General features: G+C 50.2%; 3 protein-coding genes across 3 annotated transcripts; 1 reads left to right on the forward strand and 2 right to left on the reverse strand.

Annotated features, from left to right (window-relative positions):
• Positions 1 to 3,174: 3,174 nt before the first annotated feature.
• Positions 3,175 to 5,216, forward strand: PtA15_11A479 (uncharacterized protein; the record flags this gene model as incomplete). Its single annotated transcript, XM_053161391.1, has 4 exons — positions 3,175 to 3,376; positions 3,484 to 3,785; positions 4,680 to 5,031; positions 5,128 to 5,216. The coding sequence occupies 4 exons, from the start codon at positions 3,175 to 3,177 to the stop codon at positions 5,214 to 5,216; spliced, it is 945 nt and encodes a 314-aa protein (XP_053025343.1).
• A 1,454-nt stretch (positions 5,217 to 6,670) lies between these two features.
• PtA15_11A480 (uncharacterized protein) lies at positions 6,671 to 10,186 on the reverse strand (the record flags this gene model as incomplete). Its single annotated transcript, XM_053161393.1, has 4 exons — positions 6,671 to 7,214; positions 7,284 to 8,252; positions 8,321 to 8,915; positions 8,986 to 10,186. 4 exons carry the CDS (start codon positions 10,184 to 10,186, stop codon positions 6,671 to 6,673), a joined length of 3,309 nt encoding a protein of 1,102 aa, XP_053025344.1.
• A 298-nt stretch (positions 10,187 to 10,484) lies between these two features.
• PtA15_11A481 (uncharacterized protein) lies at positions 10,485 to 10,920 on the reverse strand (the record flags this gene model as incomplete). Its single annotated transcript, XM_053161394.1, has 3 exons — positions 10,485 to 10,547; positions 10,614 to 10,739; positions 10,798 to 10,920. The coding sequence occupies 3 exons, from the start codon at positions 10,918 to 10,920 to the stop codon at positions 10,485 to 10,487; spliced, it is 312 nt and encodes a 103-aa protein (XP_053025345.1).
• Positions 10,921 to 24,101: the final 13,181 nt, after the last annotated feature.

Raw genomic sequence — 24,101 nt, forward strand, 5'->3', positions numbered from 1 at the left:
ACGGCACTCCAAAGACTATTGTCTCTGACAGAGTAAGCATTTTTGTATCCCAAATCACCCGCAAATTGGACAACCAACTCGGGATCCGCCTCCAACCATGTACGGCGTACCACCCAAGGACAGACAGACAGTCAGAAATCACAAACAAAGTGGTGGAGCAATATCTCTGCCACTTTGTGAGCTATTGACAGGAAAATTGGGCTCCGCTACTGGCAACGGCGGAGTTTGCTTACAACAACAATGACCACACGTCAACAGGGGTGTCACCATTCAAGGCAAATTACGGTTTCAACCCATTGCACAGCGGAGTTCCATCGGCAGTGGCGGAGCGACTCCGCCAGCTTGCGGAGGTACAGGACAAGCTGAAGCACTGCCTGGAGGTGGCGCAAGAGACCATGAAAAGCCAGTTTGACAGCGGAGTGCGGAAAAACCCGGAATGGAACAGTGGAGACAAGGTTTGGCTAGATGGACGCTGTGGTGATTTATATAGGCAAGCGCGGTAGAATGTCCACGCGGGGATAGCGTGGGCGGGAATGCACAAAGCCGCTCAGGCAGAGAGCATTTTGGTGACATAAGCACTGAGGATGAGGTCAGGAAAGCACGCTAAGAAAGCTTACGGAAAGTCACGCGCGGACTGGAATGCACAGATTGCGGATTGGGTATTCAGATCAGAGCGGAAAAGACAGGGCTGGACTGCGGCGGGACTACACACGTGGACTGGTAGCAGCGGCGCGTCAGCGGGTGAACCACAACAGCCAAAGCGGGTTCCACCAGCGGGTGGAACCGGGGTGGAGGCGGTGGCAAGAGAACGACTGATGGGGGCTAGACAGAGGACGGTGGGAGGACAAGCGTCGGAGAGGAGCGGAGTCTGGGAAAGTGATGAGCGGGAAAGCGGGCGGAGCTGGAGGACTAGTGTGGGAAATTGTCAGACGTGCGGGATTGGGTGGGAACGGCAATGTGCGTGGAGGGAAGGATGGGGGGAGACATCCTATTATTATCACTCTTACGGATTGGACTCATCATTGTACTTACAACTACGGAGGTACTAGAGTTATTAGAGGATTATTGGGGACTTTATCTTTACCTTGAGAGTTACTTGCGGATTTTTGTGCTTACAAAGTGCAGAGCTTTATTCACTTGCGGATTATTACGCTATAGATCAGGCTCAGTAGAGGAGCGCTGAAGGCTAGCGGAAAATAGCAGTGCGGAGCCGAGTAACCGACAATCACACAGCCCGGACAATAATATTCTTGAAGGAGGCGGTCAGCGGACATTTCCACCGACTAACCAGCTTTCATTCTCACAAGGCAACATCTCAACAACCCGCCCCAGCCCTAAATTGGAACACCGCTGGCTTGGACCATTTCCAATAGCTAGCAAAATTTCAAACTCCGCTTACAAACTGACCTTTCCGCTCTCCATGCAGGGAGTCCGCCCAGTTTTCCACGTGTCAGTACTCCGCAAACACAAACCCAACAAAATTGCCCACCAACAGCGGCGGACCCTGGAGCCCGTAACAGTCAACGGCAGAGATGAGTGGGAGGTTGGCGGCATACTGGACAGCCGGCGGAGAGGGCGGACGACTCAATAGCTTGTCAGCTGGTGCGGATTTGGACCAGCAGAGAATTTGTGGGAGCCGGAAGCAAACCTGACGAACAGCGGAGACCTATTGGCAGAGTTCAACTCAAAATTTCCGGAGGCGGCGGCCAGGCATCAAAGGACGCGGAGAAGAAAGTGAGAGGGAAAGCTTTTTCCCACCGGGTTTCTTAATGTTGCTCAGGGACAGAATGCAGAGCCAAAAGAGGAGGAATTTTTTATTTTATTTTAATCAACCAGAAACGGGGGCGGCTTGGGCATTAGAGGGGGGAATAATGTTATGAGCCATAGCACGGACTCTGCAGCACAGACTCACATGTACATAGACTACATGTACATGTCACGGACCATACTCAAGGTTCAAGAGGCTGGAGATCCAAGCCTCTTCCTCATCCTGCAATCTACCATCTTGAATCCAGAACCCCCAGAACCCCAGACCCCAGACTCCATCTTCCTCTCCATAGAACATACCATAACATTTGTTAAACCAAGATCCACAAGGCATGATGGTTGTAGATCCTGATTCCTTGTTTACATTTCTTCATTTTATTTTTTTATTTTTGAAAGATTAGTACAGGGAGAATGGTTGGGATTGAGGAGATGAGACCAGCACCAAATGAAAGCTGAGTCCAGAAGATCTGGCTCTGAGGCAGGTCCGGGGAGGAGACAGAGACCCTGGGGGTCTATTCTCTCTGCGGGCTCTCACTGAAAGGTATGTGTCGTACGCCCCTCTTGCCAACGGATTGGTCTTCTATGTAGACGGTTGAGTGACCACGTCCTTGTGCTCGAAGGTGTAGGAAGATAACCACCGTGGCAACGGTTGTCCCGGCGTCGCTTCAAGCCCGTTGTGGCGGAAGAAAGCCAGCCCGAGATGTGGCTGTCTCGCCGGTAATGCCCTACCGCTCAAGCAGCTGCGCGCCGTATGTCACAGAAGCTCACAGGATAAAACCAAGTCTGGATTTTTTGATGTCGAGGTCAACATGGCGGATCAGAAGCCAGAGAGGAGAAGAAAAGACAGCCACATTTTACACATAGTGAGAACGTTGGGGCTTCATCTGACTTGATTGGATGGCCGGATCAGCGACGGAGCCACATCTCCAACGTGTGCTTAGCGGGCCCGAAGAACACAACCATCGTCAAGCGCCTCAGAGCAGACATGTGATTCGGGTCCACCCGTTTTGGGATCCTTTGTTGTTGTATTTTTGTATCCAGCGGCGCCGTGACGCATGAAAGGCTCTAGAACACACACAGTATACGGGACAAAGGGCCGCACCCAGCGCCACAACCTCTACATAGTCGCGAGGCCTTCTCCCAAGCCTTTTTAAAGAACGCAAGCTCCCCCGCGTGTCAACCCTCCCGCCCCCAACCACCACCGCACACCCAGACATTGGTTTAGCCACAGATCTCCAGCCTACCTTTCGCCTTAAAGCCAATATTCCTCAGCGCCTTCTTCGTCCCGAAGACCTATCCCAACCCGATTCAATTCAGGATACCCCATACCCATTTTTGTCAACAAGATAATCTTTGAATCCCTCGACGAGAATCTAGATACATCCACCCCATCGAAGACTCAACAGAATGCTCGTCCCTCTCAAAATTAGGCTGCTTAGCCTCCAACTTTTCCTTGTTACTGGCGCTTGGTGTGCCTACACTTTCGACAACCTGCCTCATCCGCTCGAATCTCCGGGCAAGCAGAACTTGAAACTGAAACATGTGACCCGCGGGTACGGCACACAAAACTACGTGTGCAAGGACGGGAAATGGGCGCCAAATGGAGCAGGTACGCTGATTTCGTGACTCGTTCTCTCTGAGCCACGAGGGAAAAGATTCTAACCGTTTCAACGCTGTCTTCCTCTTACCCCGGGTTATCTAACTGGCCGACACAAGAGGCGACGTTACTCTACCGGTCCCAGCCACAGAAGCCGTCCCGGACCGTCGGACACCATTCGTACAAGCCACCCGGGCTGCCCACGTTCGACATTTTGGGTGTTGGCTCCGTCACCTGCAAGAAAGTGCAGTTTGCGCCCGACTCCAATGCACATAACGTTGTTTGGCTCCAGCTGGATGTGGTGGGAGGTACCCCTGGGATGGCGAAGAGAGTGTACCGCACTCACACTGTCGGAGGAGTCCCTCCCGAACCGACGTGCAAGCCGACCGATCAGCCATTAAAAGTGCACTACTCTGCCCTTGTGAGACTCCCATCTCCCTTTATTTTTCCAGAAAGACATGCCCAACTCACGAGGTGTTCGTTGATCTTTCTCACTCGCAGTATTCTTTCTGGGTCTGAATCCGGAGACTGTGAGCCTACAAGCCAACCCAAGGATACCGGTTCAACACTCGAGCCTCCTCTCCCCTTTTGATTAAACCCTCAACCCTCAATTTCTTTCCCGGACTGCCGGTTTCACCTGTACTAATACACATTTCACAAGATGTTTGCATCTCCGAGGACTTTTCCAGTTGATTGATATGTTTATTGCTGAGCCGCCTTCCCCCATCCGATCCGTCCCATGAGTCTTGCATCTTGAACAAAGCCCGATGGCCCGCCCTCTGTGTGGTATTTAAATCCTTGATCCAAAACATCATTTGTCTCTATGAGCAACAGCTTGGCAAGGTACTCTTTCCAAACCCGTGGTACTACTGCAATTGCGCACTTGAATTGAAAAAAAAAAAAAAAAACAGGTTTAAGTTGGAGTCCGTGGTCTCGCCCTATCAAGCGTTCTTAACCTTGCGAAACATTGACAAACCACATGCTTGCCTATCGCAAGAAACAAGCTACGTAAATACGTACAGCCAGTCATGATAGGAGTGCTTGAATCAGTGGCTGTGCGTAGAGACGCCGGCTTGAGTCTAACCCAGCCCTGATCATCGCTCGGGCCCAGCAGACAGCCAGGCGGATGCGCCCGCTGCTCGATGCTCAGAAGATGGGCCGTTCCCAGCTGCCGAGGCTCGGGTGTAAATTGGACGAGAGCCCATCCGCTCGTCTGAGGCTGGCTCTCTCACGCAAACTCAACAGGATTGACTAGCGGGCTGGATTCAAGCTTTGGGAGAGAGGAGCCTGCACCCCACTTTCGCACTCTTCAAAGCAGCGTTCCCCTATAGAGGGCACCTTCCCCACCCACCCACCCCCGTCGTATCCAGGTCCAACACAACCAGCCAAGCCCAGTGTCCCAACAGGCTCCCCCCGTCCTGCGGTTCTCGTCTACAACGTCGCCACCATGCACGCCCTGCAGGCCCTCCATTTCGCGTCCACCCTCCTCCTCTTCATCCCCGTCTTCGCCCCACTCACGGCCGTCGTCGCCTATCCAGTCACGGGCAGCGGGGCCGGCGCCGGAACAAGCGCCGCGCGTCGCTCCAGACGCTCGCCTGAGGAGTACGACGAGGAGCAGATCGGCGTGTTCGCCGAAGGCAACGGCACCGAGCGGGACTTCATATGGTGTACGCACTCCTCTCCTCGGCCTCTCCCGGAACCCGCTGCCGCCTGCCGTCGAATAAATACACTGATCAGCCGGGGGGCTTTTGTTTCTCTAATAGCCAAGTTTAGCCCGGCTAGGAACTACTTCGGCGCAGGCAACCCCACCAAAGAAATCGAGTCGATGACTCTGAACCTCGACAATCTGTAGCCCACCGCGCACACACGACGCCGCAGAACACACATCCAGGACACTCGACAAAACCTCAAGCTAGCTCCTTTCCTTCCGGGCCGACACACATTCATGGCCCGCAATCTTGCACACATCTTCTCATGTTGTAACCCTTATTTTCTCTATCCTCCATCCCTGTGACCCCACCGATTTTTTACCTATGAGCTTCTTTTCTTTTGATCAGGCGATCATGGCCATGCACCCAGCTTGCCAATTTCTCTTTGACCTCTGTTCTTGTTCATTGATACTAGAAACATCATTCCATGTCGTAAATTAATAACCATCCATTCCGATCATGAGGTTTTGCAATGAAGAAATCGCCGCCCTTGAAACTCTGCCAGACCCTTGGCTCCTTCCAATACATCCTTGTTTGTTTGTTTTTTTAAAGCTTCAGCTGTGATCGGGCCCGCGGATACCAGAGTGCCAGGCGATGGCGCACAATCAGCCGTCCTCTCGGGATCCGCAGCAAGTCTGCCTCCCCCCAATAGCTCGCCCATCCTGCCTTATCACAAGTCCCTTGCTCCGCGGGCCCTGGGTTGGCGCGAAGCGCAAGCTCCGGAGGAGGGACTTGCAGGTACACGATTTTGGCCGGGTTTTTCTCCCGCCCCCCTTTCCGGTGTCTTCCAATCACTTCACACCAGAGGCACGAGATCAACGGCCAGGCTTGTCGCTTCCTTTGGATGCCCATCGCCCCGTCGTTCCTCCCCACACTGCCATCCCATTCCCATCTCAACGTTCCTCATTGGCGGGTGTTGGGGCAGACCTGTGCACGCCAATTCCCCGACATCCCATGCGGATTCACTCACGATGCAGAGTTCTATCTTCCAACCACCGCTGCTTCTGGGGACGGCACGCCCTCCTCCCCTTCGGTGCACTTCCCGCCATGTCCAGAGGACAGGGCAGCCGAGAGGGCCAGCCATCCTCTGCGCTTCAGCTTCTCACCATGAGTGTGCGCTGTGGACCGGCGATTCGACGAAAAAGAGCTGGCCAAACGCGTCGATTCTCCGGAAGCTCTCGCACAGAAGAATGCCACTAACTCACAATGAGCCTCCCGTTGGGAACGGGAGATGCTTCGCATCGGGGTGCGCTGCGTCCCCGGCCCGGGAGGCTTAGATAAGTCAGCCCACACACAACAACGAAGAGTTACTCAAGCATCTATGTTCGATCTACATACAACTACATACACCATGGGAAAGCCATGTCAGAAAAGCAAGCAAGTATTGACAGGAAGAAGGCGAGAGGTACAGCCGGGCGGGGCGGGCGGAGATGCGCGGGGGCCGGGGCAGGGGAGGGTCTATCTGGGCAAGTCTACGGGGATACGGCGGGGTACAGATTTGGATACAGGTATGGGACACACAGGGGCGCGGGCAGAGACATATGTACACAAGCGCAAAATAGCAAGCACCACAAACATATACATACGAAAGAGGGCGCTAGAGCTTGGGCTCGCGCGGGACCCGCGCCGGCGCCGCCTTCCAGTCGGCCGCGGGCGACGCGGGGGTCCCGACGGCCAACGAGGCCTTCAACGCGACCCGGTCGGTAGAGAGAGCGGGGGGATGGGCGAGGCCGACGGCGGCATGGACGTCGCGGATGTGGGCGTCGAGGGCAGCGAGGCGGGCGTCGAGGGTCTGGATGGCCTCTGCGGCTTGGCCGGGGGCCTTGAGGGTGGGGTGTTGGGCAAGGAAGGCGCGGAGGGCGGGGGCGTCGGGCTTGGTCTGGAGGAAGGCGGCGTCGGCCGGCCCTCCCCCTCCGCCGACGGCCGCGCCGACCTCTTGCAGGACCTCCGCCGGCACAGGGACGTGCAGGGAGACCACATGGGTCGAGCACTTCGCCCGGCCCGCCGCGCCCGGGACGATCCGGGCGCGGAAGAAGGCCTCCATGGCCGGCTTGGAGATCGTCTTGATCGCCGCGGCGTCCCCGAACCGCTGCTCGAAGCCGTAGTACCCCGCCTTGATGTGCATCCAATAATGCGACGTCCTTTTCCATCCGGCACAAAGAAGTCAGAGATGGTGTGGGATGATAGGGGGGGGGGAGGAGGGGGCTTACTCGTCGGCCATGTTCTTGAAGTCCTCGCCGGCCTTGTTGGCCAGACTGGTCTTCATCTCCTCGAACTCCTCGTCGGGCATAGGCACGAGTTTCTCGGTGAGGAACCAATGGAGGAAGGCCTCGATGCGGGCCTCGACGAAGGCGGGGGCGCGTTCGGACTGGACGACGATCTTGAGGGCGGCCTGGCCGGGGGCCATGGCGGGGAAGGAGCGGACGATGTAGCCGAGCTGTTCCTGGGTGCGCAGCCGGTTGAAGCAGGCCTCCTGGACGATCTGCGCCAGCAGCATCAGCTTCGTCCGCGTCTCCGTCTCCGCCATGTCCCCCACCGCCACCATGTAGTCCACCGCGCTGTTCACGTTCGACGGGTCCGCCAGCGCCCGTTGGTAGACCAGGTTCGTGCCGCCAGGGATCAGCTTCGGCCGTACCGGCTTCAGCTCCGCGGGAGCCACCGGCGCGAGCCCAAAGATCGCCCGCGGCAGCCCCGCGATCGCCAGCGCCTCGTCCGCAGTCATGTTCCCGTGCACCAGACTCTCCACAAAGCCTCGTCCCAGCACCTCGGGCACGAAGCGCTCGACGTCCTCCGCCTGCAGATCCGCGAGGAGCGAGAGCTTCTCCTCGTAGCTGTAATGCACCTCCGAGACGATCGAGCCCATCCAGTAGCTCGCATGGGCGTACGGGCTCTCGAGCACGAAGTTCTTCCACCCCCGCTCCGCCTCGTCCTTCAGGATCTGGAACCGCTTCCGATCCACCTTCATCTCCTGCAGCCCGCGCAGGATCGTCTCCATCAACAGATGCAGCTTCTCGTTGTAGCCGTCCACATTGAACACCAGCCCGTCCCACACACTTCCGACCTCGTATCCTAGCCCGGCAATCTCGGCTTCGTAGAGCTGCTCGTTGAGCGCATCCTTCAGGAGCCGGGAGATGAAGTAAGTCTTGAGCGAGTTCAGACAGCTGGCGTTGGTGATCGGGCTGCAGAGATGGCAATTAGATATATGGATCCTCAAAAAAAAGAGAGCGATTTTCGAAAGGAAGCTTACTTTCGTAGCATCAAGATGACACTAGCTCGCGGCAGCCACCACCGGTCGTCTTTCTTGTGCCACACGCGCCCGAAGCGATCATCGGAGAGACAGGTAGGTCTTCGGGTGGGCAGATGGGTTGGATTGTCGATGCGCTCGACGTGGAAGTTGGTGGAGATGAAGGAGTTGGGCGGGGGGAGTTTGAGGGAGTGGATGGGGAGGGAGGGAGTGCGGAGGGAGTCGGGCAGGGGCTGGATGGTGTACTCGGTGCCATACCACTGTTCCTTCTTGTCGTAGCTCAGGCCGGGCAGGGGCGTCTGGGTGCCGAGCAGGATCCGGCAGTTGTCGGGCCGCAGCCGGTCGAGATGCCCCTGGATCAGCGGGGCATCGTAGGTGTCGGTGAGGTAGACGGACGAGATGACTTTCTCGCGCGGACAGGGCCGGCGCAGCCAGGTGGCCAGACTGGTCACGTACGACGAGGGCGGCGAGGGGGACTTGAAGCGGAAGCGGATCTCCGAGAGCAGGGCTTCCTGTCTGAACGCCCATTCCTGTGGGGGGGTGGTCTTGAGCAGGTCGAGGTAGGCAAAGATGATCTGGACGACCTGTTGGTAGTTTTCTGAATGCAAAAAATGTTGTCAAGATGAGGATGGGTCAAATATGAGTGGGAAGATGAGAGCACGCCGCACCTAATCCGTCGGCTGTGAGGTCGAGGGTGATCTTGAAGAGGTCGAAGCCGGAGACGCCGCCGCTAGCGCCGGCGGAGAGGGAGTTGACCCAGCCGAGTTTTTTGAGACAGCTCATGATCGAGCCGGGGCCTTCGTGGCCGATGTGGAAGCTGATGAAGCCGAGGGGCTGGGTGTCGTAGTAGGGGGCCTGGTCGGGCATGGGGAAGGTGATCTCGAGCAGGTTGGTGTCCTTGACCATCCTGGCGAAGATGAGCTTGGCGAGCTCGGCGGGGGTGTAGGGCGAGCCGTCGAAGCGGTCGGGGCGGATGCTGCGGTTGGGGACGAGGCTGAACTTGTCGACGACGAGCGCGGTGAGCTCGTCGAGGGGCTCCTTGGCGAGCACGGCGAGATGCATGGTGTTGGAGGAGTAGTGTTTCCCGTAGAACGCGAGCAGCTCCTGGCGGATGTCGAGGCCGAGGGCTTTCGGGGTCTCGACTAAGGTTTTGAGGTTGCCGGTGCCGAATCGCCAGTAGGCGTGGTGCGGGGAGGAGGTGGCCTTGTCGAGCTGGAAGAGCCGCCACTGGTCGTTCTGGAGGTTCTTGGAGTTCTCCGAGTCGACGGCGCGGATCTCGCGCTCGGTGCAGGACTCGGTGAAGGTGGGTGCGATGAAGAACTGGGCGAAGCGGTCGAGGGCGCCGGGGAGGGCGGAGGGGTGGACGTCGAAGTAGTAGACGGTGTTGTCCATGCCGGTGTAGGCGTTGGAGTGGCCGGCGTTCTTGGAGAGATACTCGGAGTACTCGTTCTCTGCGGGGTATTTCTGGTTGCCGAGGAAGAGGAGGTGTTCGCAGAAGTGGGCGAGGCCCTGGAGGTGTTCGGGGTCGCTGAGATGGCCGACGTTGACGTCCATGGCGGCGGCGGCCTTGTCGGTGGCCGGGTCGTGGATGAGGATCGCCTGGAGCTGGTTGGCGAGGGTGATGATGCGGTACTTGCGGCTGTCGGCGGCGGAGGTGATGATGGGGCGGTCGAAGAGGGCGTAGGGAGGGCGGCCAGCCTGGGCGGGGATCTGGGTGAACGCCATGCTTCTGGTGGCGAAGGTCCGGGTGGCTGGTGGGCTCCTGGCTAGTCTGTGGAGCGTGGTCCGCCGCATCCGTCCCGAGGATTCTTGGCAGGGAGAAAACAACAGGCCTCGCCGGGAAAGGGAAACTTGCTGATGTATGCACATCTTTTGTGCGCAGGGGCGGGAGGCCCCCTGCTGCGAGCCAGCTGCTCTCACCAGCCGAGCCCTAACGGCTTCCGGTATATAGCTCTGGGCAGACGCGGGGCGGCTCTCCACACACCGCTCCCATCTGCCTCGGCCGGCCTGACCTGCTTGCTCAGGCTTGATCGCTGGCTCGGGGCAGGCTGTCTCTCTGAGGCAGGGGGAGACAGAGCGATCTTCTGCCCTCCTATCTGCCGTCCTGACCAACCATGAGGGTCTCGGTTCGTTTGTGTGGGATACATTACTTGAGCAATGATCATGGTCACCAGACTGCCTTTTCGAAGCCCATCCACTTGTCCCTGGTCGCCTTGAGCTTGAGCTGGTGCTGTGTGGGTAGTGTGTGTGTGTTAGTGTGGGCTGAGTAGTGGTGAGTGAGTGGGCTGTGCTCAACTCGACAGAGGCCCAGCTTGGCGATGACTCCCCTGCCCTTGCCGGTGAGGATGCATCGTTCGTGGATCTTGGTTGGGTGGGAGTCCGAGGGGAGGTTGTTGAGCGAGAGCTGAGCCTGGGCCCGGAGCTGTGTGTTGAAGTCAGTCACTGTCTAGTTGCTGCTGGCTGTCTGTGGTTTGGCTTACTTTCATCGGCAGGCCTTCGTTCCTGGCCAGGTAGAGGTACGCCCTCCGGAGCAGCTCGGTGCTTGCGAACTGCTCCCTGCGGGCCATGTCCCGGAGGGTCCTGATGTTGATCGGCGACCGCATCCTGAGTGGCTGGTGTCTTGGCTGGTTGGAGTGCTGATTGGGCTCGGAGTTATTATCGTATAAGTAGTAGTGCTGCTTATGTCAGCAGCCCCTCCAAATCATGTGCTGCGACACTTTGCATCCGCAGTCACTGCGCGTGAATTGGTAACAAAAAATCAAATCACACACCAGAACACAGAGTGACTGCCTCACACTTGTTTTCTCCATTTCTCATGATTCTTTCTGGGACACCCCCTCATCTTCTCATCATCTGTTTTAAGAAGTCTCTTTCCACACCCCTTCTGGAAATTTCCATCCCAAGTGATCAGTGCCACAGTTTCCCCTTCCCCTGATTGACAACTTTCACTTTTTCATCTGGTTTGACCTCTGATTTCCCCACCCCCCAAGTCACAAATCTGAAAGAATCCAAAGAACCAAGATTTCTTTCTTTGCTAGATTGATTGTTTTTCTAACTACAGATTTTCATGAGGAATTAAGACTGTTGAAGTGTTTTCCCTAGGAGCATTCTTTCTACCCCAAAGATAATACAAAAAAAATCAAAGAAAATGAGAAGAACTGTGAGTGTTCTTCTAGTCAATTATTGCAATTGGTAGTCTATGCTTAAGTAAAACGGCTGAGGAGTATGCTTACACTGTCTGTTGCTACAGCAACCCTTCCTCCAGTCCGCTTTTTGTTCACTAGCTTGGATCTTTTTTACTCACCAGTTTTTCTTTCCTGCTGTTTGAGCAGATTGGGATTGTATGAGCTTGTTCTGCTTGACTTTGCACACCGTGGGAGTTTGCTTGGCACTTGCATGCAAGTGCCATTGCACAATACTTTTTAAGAACCCTGTTAGATATATCCTGGAACATGAACCTCAAAAAATGCTCTAGTCATGATGAATTCATGTTGAGATGATGCTCAATTGAGCTTAAAGGCATGTTGGAATGGGTTTGCAGTCAACTTGAAAACAACTCCAACTTGACTCTATGTATGATTGAAACTATTTTAGAACACATTTGAAACTTCCTTGCAAAGCAATATCAAATAAAGGGATATTCCACGGGAATGATATATTACAAATTTATCATGTGCTTATCATAAATTGCAAGAAGCTTAATATATGTTAGTGTGGAACAAAAATATGCACATTTAAATTTGTGTGACACGTTGTGGAACTACTCAAATGGGAGAATAGAGCTGGGAAGGGAAATGTATACCTACACTAGTACTAATGTAAGCTATGCCAAGGATGCTGATATAAGAGCTGCCTTCCTGACTAATACTACTGGGGATGAGTGTAACACTAAGAAAAAGAAGAAAGGTGTGGCTTTTCTACTATGATCTTAGACTGACTAATACTATGAGCTGACTACTTGTACCTGTAGGGTATGAGCAGGAGAAGAGGAGTAGTGGGGAAAAAGATGAAAGGTGGTGTGCAAATGTGAATGATATATGCAGGGGGATATATTTCTGGTATGTGTGAAAGTGTATAAGATGTATGAATGGCAATGTTATCTAATGGTGTGGTGAAATGTGTACTGATGAAGGTGTATCTAATGGTGTGTTGAAAAGGTCATACAGGGTGTATGGGGTAGAAAGTGCATGTGGGGATACAACATCTAGAGGGCAGTATATATGTGAGGAAATACAACAAGGGGAAATCATGATGAGCACAATGTGACAAGGACTGAAGATGAGCAATGATGAAATGATGAAGTGAAGTAATGATGAGCACTATGTAATGTAATGATGAAGTGATGTAATGATGAGCACTATGAAATGTAATGATGAAGTGAAGTAATGATGAGCACTATGAATTGTAATGATGAAGTGATGTAATGATGAGCACTCTGAAATGTGTAATATATGTAGCTATGGTGATGATGACTGGAATATGTAATGTAGATGAAATGTAAGAAGCAGGAAAATATCAATGAAACTGTATATGCTAATAACTTCTGATCCAAAGGGAATTTCAGGGTGGTATGAGTGAGTGACTAGGGGTAAAATGAGGTGTAGAATCTGAATCTGGAATAATAATGATGGATATGTGAAGGATATGTATGATATGAGAATGGTGATATGAGTGGGAACAGGGTTACCACAACGTTCTCCAGTTGCTGAAATTTTTTGCAACATATTTAAAGTTAAGGGACAAGTCCAGGGAGTGACCATGCACTGATCAGGTGTGTATTTGAGTGGTGCTTTGGTCCGGCCAGACCCACATTAATATGTAAGGTGTTCAAAGTTGAAATCATAAAATTTTCAATGCATAAAATCATAAAATCATATAACTTTCAAGTGATGATTTCATATGCACCATTCTAGAAATGTTGCTCTAATTTGAGTGCTTGGGTGCAACATATTTCTTTCAGCTTAGAATTTCATGATTTTATGCAAGTCAACTTTCAACACCCTAATTGAATTCTCCCGCCGGGCTGCCATAACCCAGCTCCTCCCACCCAACCCGCCCGGACTGCCCAGCGGATGCTTCTCCAGCCAGTTCCTTGCCATCACCTTCTCTTTCCCGGACTGTAGAAGAGCGGCGGCTTGATCTTGTGCTGGCGCATCCTTGGCTCCTCCTGCTTCCCCTCCTCTCCCAAAACTCGCATCCTTGCCCCCGTCAAGCCAAAACTCAAGCTCACCCAGCCCTCCCCCAATATCCCCCATCAGCTGCTCCAAGAACCCTTCACGCTCACCAAACCCCACTAGCGACATGTGCGGGTACGTCTACTTGGTCCAGGTATGCAACCACGCCGTCCTCTGAGGCTACAACCAATGCTCCATCATTCTCTTCAGTTTCTCCTTCCCTCCCGCAAAAAACACACTCACATTGTCCACCATCTTTGAGGCGAATTTAGATCACCCATCTGAAAGATTACACTGGGCTGTTCTCCAACCTGGTCTCCCGGCTCGGCCCGCTGTATGCTAGCCAAGGCGCAAACATTCTTGAGACGGCCTTCACAAACATAGTTTCCTGGTAAGCTCTTGCCAATCGGGAAGAGAAATGAGCTAGTTTCATTTCGCGTACAGCTACCAGGAAGGTGCAGGGGTTCAGGCGCAAACCCCTGCGCCCCAAAAAGAAGGGTGGGTGGGAGGTGTCTAAAAAATGAGACAACCCTGAAGTGGGCAAGCCTCTGATGGGCACGGAGAAGGAAAGTTCGGAGCGATGGGCTTGGGAACTTCTATCGCTTGGGGATTCATATATGAATCTCCGGGGTGCATTTGCGCGTGTGTCTTCGCATGACACTGTGTTGCATGACTGAAGCAGCCCGGCCTCAGCTCCGATCCATCAGGGCTTCCCACTTAGCCGCCTCCATGGACAGAGGGGAACTCGCGGTGCCCTGCTCGCTCCCCCGCAATCCACTCGGCTGTCGTTCTCTCACCTAGTACTTGCCCCGGAGCACTGTGGCGCAGCGCCCCGCGGCAAGTGCGGGACGGAGAGGTCAAGAAGGGGGTCCCCTTCCTTGCCTCGACTAGGGAAGAGAAATGAGCTAGTTTCATTTCGCGTACAGCTACCAGGAAGGTGCAGGGGTTCAGGCGCAAACCCACAAACCCAGGGTTTTTGCAGGAGCCTGAGCCGCGTGTGAACCCCCAATCTCCTGAAAAAAGGCTGTAAAACGAAAAACAAGAAACATGGCAGTCGTTCAATCTCCTCCCCTTCCTCCGCCATGGTTTTGAGAAACGGCTTGCAACCCTTTAATATCCTCCGCGTCGTACGGGCATATGTAAAGTTGATAGCATGGAGAGGTCCAGCGCCCAGCGTGCATATGTCTGGTGCGCTCCTTCCCAGCGCGTACCGTGGATAGTCTCCCTTGACCCGAAAACTGTGGCCAAGGACGCAGGGTTATCCCCCCTGTGTGGGGACGGTCTGAATTCGGGTCACCATCTTGCACCTCGTCAGGTGAAAAAGAGCATTCCCCTTTCAAAGGGGAGGTCCTAGTCGAGCCGGCCTCAGCCAGGTGTCGTCTGAGCGCGTCTCCGGGGCATTGAATGCCAATTTGCCTATCAAGGATGATCAGTTGAGGCGCGCGCGGCTAGGCCTTGTTTGTCGCCCGGAACGTGATGGTGGCCACTTTCTGACGTCTTGTCCCGGGAAAGGGCGACGTCTGACATTGGGAGGGCTTGATGTAGGTGACGTCTCCTGTTTCCATCAGTACCTGAGTTCGCCCCAAACGGGCTAGAATATCTTCCCCATCTTCCTGTATGGTCTTGAGAGTAGTGGGTGATCTCCGTATGTCTTCGAAAGAAAGAAAGAAAGAAAGAAAGAAAGAAAGAAAGAAAGAAAGAAAGAAAGAAAGAAAGAAAGAAAGAAAGAAAGAAAGAAAGAAAGAAAGAAAGAAAGAAAGAAAGAAAGAAAGAAAGAAAGAAAGAAAGAAAGAAAGAAAGAAAGAAAGAAAGAAAGAAAGAAAGAAAGAAAGAAAGAAAGAAAGAAAGAAAGAAAGAAAGAAAGAAAGAAAGAAAGAAAGAAAGAAAGAAAGAAAGAAAGAAAGAAAGAAGAGAGCTGATTGCTTTGTGCAGGGATGAGTTGGTGGGGTGCAGGCCGGGCCCAGACTTGTAGCTTTGCTTCTTAGCCAGGAACAACAGTTCATCATGGCCTTGCTGAACCAGGCCCAGACCTTGGACTGAGAACAACGTTCCCGCTGCTTAAAGGCCCTCAGAGCGGCCAGAAGAGTGTGCAGTATACCTCCAACCCGCTGGACTACCATCTCTTGGCCTCTAACCCAACCAACTATCTAAGCTACACATTGTCGGCTCCTGCCCTCCTCCGCCTACTCCCCCACCTCCGCCTCTTCCTCCTCTCAGCTCAACTCTGTCTCCGAAATTTGGCTCCTCTGCAAAATCCTCATCCTCGCTGAACCGCTCGTGGTCTTCAGCACCACCCCCAATATCATCTCCAATACCATCCTCCATCTCAAAAGACTCATCAACCCTGTACATTCTTTTCTGTATCTTATATCATCAAGAATGTCTCATTCATCAGATCCCTTTTCATGATGAAAATTTAATTCTGCCACAATTAGGCACACATACTGGAGAAAGGTGTGTGTTATTTTTGCACTATCAATCCATCCGCACTCTGAGGTTAAACTTGATTCAACTTGAGAGTAGTCTCTTTGCCTTTCATGTGAATTGAGGTATTGCAAATCCTTCATCCATCTGGCAATCATCACTCTTCTTTTTGGTTTTACACTTGGATACCAATTAATTAGATCTCCTGAGGATATAACCTTGATGTCTTATCCTAACCTATCCTTCCCTAGCTTAGGCCTTGCAGCTCTTATCCTGGCTCATATGTACACTCCAGCAGAGGCAATGGCTATTTTTCACCCTAAGCCTCACCTGAATCATAAGGTGCTTCTTCAAATTCTGACTAAGTTTTAGTTGCTGCAGGTGTTAAGCTATACAATGTGTATTTTGAGGTCAAAAGAAGAATTTGGAGGAGCTGTCTAAGCAAATAAATAACATCAATTTGAAAACTGTGAACTAAATACAGCAAGGTTTTATATTTAATGATTCATTTACTTAGGGTTTGTGGAACGTGCACCTGATGGCTGGATTCACTGCCAGTGTGCTCTCTGCCCCTGGCAGCTTCTACTTCCTCCGCTCCCCCAACTTCTCCGCTGGGCTTGACTACCAACTGGTCCTCAGAAATTGTGCTATCCCCGACTGCTTCTTCTCTCACTCCAACTCTAACTTTTGCCCCGCTTCTGTCCCAACCTCATATTTAAAATATACAAGCACAAAAGGGTGAGAATTATTTATGGTGAAATAAACTGAGCAGGCAATTGTACCATGAAGAATTCAACAGTGGAGCTTGGGTGCAGCTCAAATGTGAAGAGTGTAATATGATGTTGAACCTCAAGTAAATTGATGACTCTCCAAATTTTATCTTCAAAGTGAAAATTGGTGTTGCATGTATGTGTGCAGGAATCAATTGGGGATGTGAATGAAGGTGATGGTTGTCACAAAAAGTGGCTCATATCTCAGGATTTCTGGGAGAACAACATCTACATTGGCTTGATGGTCATTACATATGAGTTCACAGACCTGTTTGGAGCTACTTTTTTTGGAACCTAATTTGGATATGAGTTGAACTCTATGGAAAATTCCTCTGATAACAGAAGTTATACCAATGAATTCCATTGGCGGGAGGGAGACCTACAAAGGATTATTCTGAGCTAAGGGATTATATGGTGACTGCAGAGGCAAAGCTGCCTTGTCCTCTAGTATATATTTAAAATGATTCAATAATTTTTTTGGATTTTTTGGCCTGTGGGAATATGGATTCCAGGTCCCCAAATGACTGTACTTGTTTTTTTAGGGAGTTGAAAAATCGACTCCCAGGAATTAATAAATCGACTCCCAAAAGTCGTTTACATCGCGCGGACCTTCCCGGGACGTCTCCCCTGGGTCCGCGCGACCTCGCGCGGCCCCAAAAGCATTTTGGGAGTCGGAATATTAATTCCGACGGCCAGGCTGGGAGTCGATTAATTAATTTCATTAATTAATCAAGATTATTTTTTCGGACCCCCCACCGGGGAGTCGGAATACTAATTCCCCGCTTCAAAGTGGGAGTCAACCCCCTAAAGCCATCCCGGGGGAGTCGACGTGGATCTTGCGCACCCACAACCGTGCACGCTGACTCCCAGATCAAACCGCCAACCCGACTAGACGAGACGACTAGCCTCAATCGATTGATCCCCCCGAACGTACGCTCACCGCACGCCCATCTAGACGATCTAGACGCTCAGAATGTCGCAAAACGCGCACCCCCTCACGGAAATAGCCTCCCCGGCCTCTCACTCGCACTCGGACGCGAACTTGGACCCGGATCTGCTCAAACTGACCCAAGAACTCCTAGCCCAAAAAAATGACGATGAAGATAAAGAAAGTGAATAAAAAGAAGACTCTGAAGATGATGATCAAAACAAAGAGAAACAAGAAACTCAAGATCAAATTTATAATGAGTTAAAAGCTGAAATATTGTTAGAATCTTGTTTAGATATCCTTGAAAAAACTAGTGAAAGTTGTAGATTAGATGAAACCCCTGCTAGAAATGAAAAAACCGCGAAAAATGAAGAAAAACAAAAAAAAAATCAAGAAAAAGAAGAAATCAACCAAAAAAAGATCAAAAATCACAAAGAAAAAGCTCAAAAAAATTCTGAGGATATATCTGAGAAAACTGAGAAGAGAGACGACAATGAGGAGTACCATACGGACGCAGAAGAAGAAGATGCCAAAGATCCTGCGGCACAATTCGTGGTGAATTTCAATGAAGACAAATTTGAGGTTGATCCGGAGACCGGCGATCCCCGTTACACATTTCCCGTGCCTCCCGCTGGTGATTACGCAAATCTGGAGGAGATAACCGCTGTGCTAAGAGATGTCGCTGTCCGTCACGGGTATGGCATTGCTACCAGGAGGAGTGTAGCGGGGAAAAGCAAGACCTGGAAGTGTGACAGGTGAGTTTTTTTGTTATTTTTTGATCTCTTGTGCCAGTGTGCACCTTTCTTTTGCCGCAAAAAACTTCACCTTGCAAATTTTTCACGATTTTTGTCCCGACTCCGGATTTTTACTTCCCGACTCCCATTTTTTGTTACCCGACTCCCAAAGTTTATTTTCCAACTCCCATGTTTAATTTTCCAACTCCCACAATTTTTTTTCAACTCCCATTGGCTTTAGCTGTGGGCTGATATTATTCATCTATTTTTTTGAATTTTAGGGGCGGGCATCCAGATCAAAATAGACGACCTGGCGAAGCGCACGCCAAGACTGAATCAACAAGATTAATCAACTGCCTGTTTGCCGCCGCGGCCTACTTCCAGAAGAAGACCAATGTCTGGAAATTATCCATCAAGAACCCGTGTCACAACCATCCGCCGTCCTTGTATGCTGCCGCCCACACTTCAAATAGAAAGCTGACTCCGTCACTGTACGAAGAGATGAAGAAACTTGGTGAATCTGGCTTAAGACCCGCAGCTATTCTAGAAGCACTCAAGAAGACTCACCCCAACGAAAAAAATTCTAGCAACTGTCAGTACCATCTACGCGGCCGGCAGGAAGGCTCAACTAGAATCTCTCCAAGGTCTCAGCCCCGTGGCTCATCTCAACCAAACTTTACGCAACACGGATTTCACCACGGAAAAAAAAGTCAACAATGAAGGCACACTCAAGGCGCTATTCTTTTGTCACGCACAATCTGTTGAATTGCTCACGGCCTACCACCACGTCATCCTTCTCGATTGCACGTACAAGACAAACAAATACCGGATGCCCTTGCTGCATGTGTCAGGAATCACCGGCGCAAACAAGACTTTCAGAGTGGCTTTCTGTTTCATGGCTGAGGAAACCAAAATATTCTACGATTGGGCTCTCAAAGCTTTGCTAGCGGTCTTCGAATCCCACAATATTCCTCTCCCGGCTGTCGTCCTTACTGATCAAGAACAAGCGCTGATGAACTCCCTCCATGCTACCTTCCCCAACGCCGATCTCATGCTCTGCGCGTGGCATATCCAGAAGAATCTCCTCGCCAAAGCCTCAAAATTAATCAAGGATCAAGCTCAAGAGAAGGAAATGCTTGGTTATTGGTCAAATTTGGTAAAATTGCGAACTCAGGCTGATTTCCGCTCGTCTTTCAACCAATTCTCAACAAAATACGGTCCAGCTTTCCAAAAATACGTCACAGAAACCTGGCTCCCTGTTGCGGAGCATTATTCAAACGGTTGGACTCAAAATTTGGCGCATTTTGACAACCGAACAACATCTTGAATGGAATCGGCCCATGCATTCATCAAGTCTCATCTTCTCGGCCCCCAGCACAGCTTTTCCTCAGTCATTACGCTCATCAGTAACGCTCTGGAGTCTCAATTCCACGAAATAGCCGCAAAATTCCATCAGCAGAAGATCGCAACGCTGCGCTACCTTCCCAAGTTGTTCCACGACTGCCGAGGCGTTATCAGAAATTACGCACTCCGCAAGGCCTTCAACAATTTCTTGGAAGCCAAAAACCTTGGAGAAAAGGATCGGTGCCATGGTGATTATTCGGATCGCATGGGGATCCCTTGCAAGCACCAAATTGCTGAAATCATGGCCGCGGGCGAGAGGCTTAGCCCTGGGTTGTTTCATGCCCAATGGCATATTCAGGTGAGCCACACTTCTTATTTAATCTTGCGCTCTTTTTTCCTTCTTTGGTCATTTGCGGTCTTGGCGCGCGGAAGCGCGCATTTGCCTTGGGCGTCGTCATTTTAATTCTGGGAGTCGGATTTTTAATTCTGGGAGTCGGGAATTTAATTATGGGAGTTGGGAAATTAATCCTGGGAGTTGGGTGAAAAATCATGGGGGTCGGGAATATTTTGGAGCTAACTCTCACTGTCTGTCCCTCCCTCTGATCTAGAGCATGCGCCCCACCCCAAAACAAAAAAAGGAAGAGGCCCTCTCAACCATTGACTCCATCAAAGAGAAACTCCTTGCGATGAACCCTGCCCAGCTTGACCTTCAATTGGCCGCAATCAACCGCATTCTTGAGGGCACAGGGACCGTAATTGACATCAAGCTGCCAACTGAAGCCCAAAAAACGCGCGGAAGACCCAAAGGGGCGCCAAACAAACCCAAAACAACTCTCCGGGACCCGTCTGCCTTCAAACATGTCGAAAAAAAGCGACAAACACTACCAAGATGGATGAATTTGCGATGTTGTACATTGATCAATATAGCGTATATTGATCAATTTATATTGATCATTTTTTTTTATTCCTCTTGATACCTTTGTCTGTGTTCCATGTCTCCTTAATACTCTTCTATAATCTATCTCCTTCCCCTGTATTTGCTTCAAGCCACAGGAATCTTTTTTTTTGTCTGATAACATTCATGAATTTATACATACACCATTCAATTCTACATGAAAAAAATACACTGCAAGGTTTAGGATTAATCCAGAGTGGCTGAGGGGGATCAATTTTTTTTTCTTGTTTTTTTTACTTCATCAATTGATGTTATCAGAAGTCTCAAAATCTACTTTTTTTCAAAAAAGGGAAAACATTGACCCCTGACCTCTATCAGTATCATGATACGATCCTGCACACATTGCTACTTTGGTTGGTTGAACTTCCTAAAGATATTGCACATCATACTTGAAGTGCTACATGCATAGAAGGCCTTTTTGAAATTAGTTTACCATGGTTTAGCATATTTTGGTCAGGTTCTTTTTTTTATCAACTTTTGTTGTCAACCACAGATTAATGAGGAATATTTCCACATAAAATTTCATCGGACAATTTTTCTGCATAGAAAACGCAGAAATATTGTCTTTGGGGTCACATCCATTATGCAGCAGCTACAGTCTGATCAGTTCGCAAATATCACTACGTTGGTAGTTTCTTGGTGTTTCTGCAACTATATCTCATCCCAGTGTGGGAATCCTTCTGCAATATGGTTACCGAAATGGTTGGAGGCCCCTAAATATTCATCATGTACCTTTAATGACCACAAAACCCCCAAATGTAGCAGCTACAGTCTGATCAGTTCCCAAATATCACTACTTTGGTATTTCTTGGTGTTTCTGCCACTATATCTCATCCCAGTGTAGGAATACTTCTGCCATATGGTTACCAAAATTTTGACAGGCCCCCAAAGATTCATTATGTACCTTTACTGGCCACAAAACCTCCAAATGTAGCAGCTAAAGTCTGATCAGTTCCCAAATATAACAACTTTGGTAGTTTCTTGGTGTTTCTGCCACTATATCTCATCCCAGCGTGGGAATACTGTAGAGACTGTAAAATGAAGATGTGTCTGGTGAGAGTCGAACTCACGACCTCAGCTATGCTGAGACACATACTAGAGTGCTGCCTTTACCAACTAGGCTACAGACGCTTGTGGCTGCCAGCTGGGTGGTTGGTTGGTAGTGCTCATGGGTCGATCCAACAGCCCTCCATACTGTGGTGATACATCATGGTAGCAGACTAACAGACAAATCAACAAATACTTCTGACATATGGTTACCAAAATGCTGACAGGCCCCCAAGGATTCATTATGGACCTTAAGTCAGCACAAGGCCCCCAAATGTAGCAGCTACAGTCTGATCAGTTCCCAAATATCACAACTTTGGTAGTTTCTGGGTGTTTCTGCCACTATATCTCATTCCAGGTTGAGGATCCTTCTGCCATATGGTTACCAAAATGTTAGCAGACCCCCGAAGATTCATTATGTACCTTTAGTCACCACAAAACCCCCAAATGTAGCAGCTACAGTCTGATCAGTTCCGTAATATCACTACTTTGGTAGTTTCTTTGTGTTTCTGCCACTATATCTCATCCCAGTGTGGGAATGCTTCTGCCATATGGTTACCAAAATGTTGACAGGCCCCCAAGGACTCATTATGTACCTTTAGTCACCACAAAACCCCCAAATGTAGCAGCTACAGTCTGATCAGTTCCCAAACATCACTACTTTGGTAGTTTCTTGGTGTTTCTGCCACTATATCTCATCCCAGCGTGGGAATCCTTCTGCCATATGGTTACAAAAATGTTTACAGGCCCCCAAAGATTCATTATGTACCTTTAGTCACCACAAAACCCCCAAATGTAGCAGCTACAGTCTGATCAGTTCCCAAATACCACTACTTTGGCAGTTTCTTGGTGTTTCTGCCACTATATCTCATCCCAGCGTGGGAATCCTTCTGCCATATGGTTACCAAAATGCTGACAGGCCCCCAGGGATTCATTATGGACCGTAAGTCACCACAAAACCCCCAAATGTAGCAGCTACAATCTGATCAGTTCCCAAATATCACTACTTTGGTAGTTTCTTGGTGTTTCTGCCACTATATCCCATCCCAGCGTGGAAATCCTTCTGCCATATGGTCATCAAAATGTTGGCAGACCCCCAAACATTCATTATGTACCTTTAGTCACCACAAAACCCCCAAATGTAGCAGCTACAGTCTGATCAGTTCCCAAATATCACTACTTTGGTAGTTTCTTGGTGTTTCTGCCACTATATCTTATCCCAGCGTGGAAATCCTTCTGCCATATGGTTACCAAAATGTTTACAGGCCCCCAAACGCTCATTATCTACCTTGACTGACCACAAAACCCCCAAATGTAGCAGCCACAGTCTGATCAGTTCCCAAAATCACTACTTTGGTAGTTTCTTGGTGTTTCTGCAACTATATCTCATCTCAGCGTGGGAATCCTTCTGCCATATGGTTACCAAAATGTTGAAAAGCCTCCAAACTTTCATTACATACCTTTACTGACCACAAAACCTCCAAAGGTAGCAGCTACAATCTGATCAGTTCCCAAATATCACTACTTTGGTAGTTTCTTGGTGTTTCTGCCACTATATCTCATCCCAGCATGGGAATGCTTCTGCCATATGGTTACAAAAAGGTACATAATGAATCTTTGGCGGCCTTTTAACATTTTGGTAACCATATGGCAGAATTATTTCCACGCTGGGATCAGATATAGTGGCAGAAACACCATGAAACTACCAAAGTAGTCATATTCGTGAACTGATCATACTGTAGCTGCTACATTTGGGGGTTTTGTGGTGACTAAAGGTACATAATGAATCTTTGGGGGTCTGCCAACATTTTGATAACCATATGGCAGAAGGATTCCCACACTGGGATGGGATATAGTGGCAGAAACACCAAGAAACTACTAAAGTAGTGATATTTGGGAACTGATCAGACTGTAGCTGCTACATTTGGGGGTTTTGTGGTTCCTAAAGGTACATAATGAGTTATTGGAGGCCTGTCAAAATTTTGATAACCATATGGCAGAAGGATTCCCACGCTGGGATGAGATATAGTGGCAGAAACACCAAGAAACCACCAAAGTAGTGATTTTGGGAACTGATCAGACTGTAGCTGCTACATTTGGGGGTTTTGTGGTCAGTAAAGGTACATAATGAAACTTTGGGGGCCTTTGAACATTTTGGTAACCATATGTTAAAAGGATTCCCACGCTGGGATGAAATATAGTGGCAGAAACACCAAGAAACTACCATAGTAGTGATAATTGGGAACTGATCAGACTGTAGCTGCTACATTTGGGGGTCTTGTGGTGACTTAAGGTCCATAATAAATCCTTGGGGGCCTGTCAACATTTTGGTAACCATATGGCAGAAGGATTCTCACGCTGGGATGAGATATAGTGGCAGAAACACCAAGAAACTACCAAAGTAGTGA

Source organism: Puccinia triticina, chromosome 11A, assembly GCF_026914185.1.
Source record: "Puccinia triticina chromosome 11A, complete sequence".
NCBI lineage: Eukaryota > Fungi > Basidiomycota > Pucciniomycetes > Pucciniales > Pucciniaceae > Puccinia > Puccinia triticina.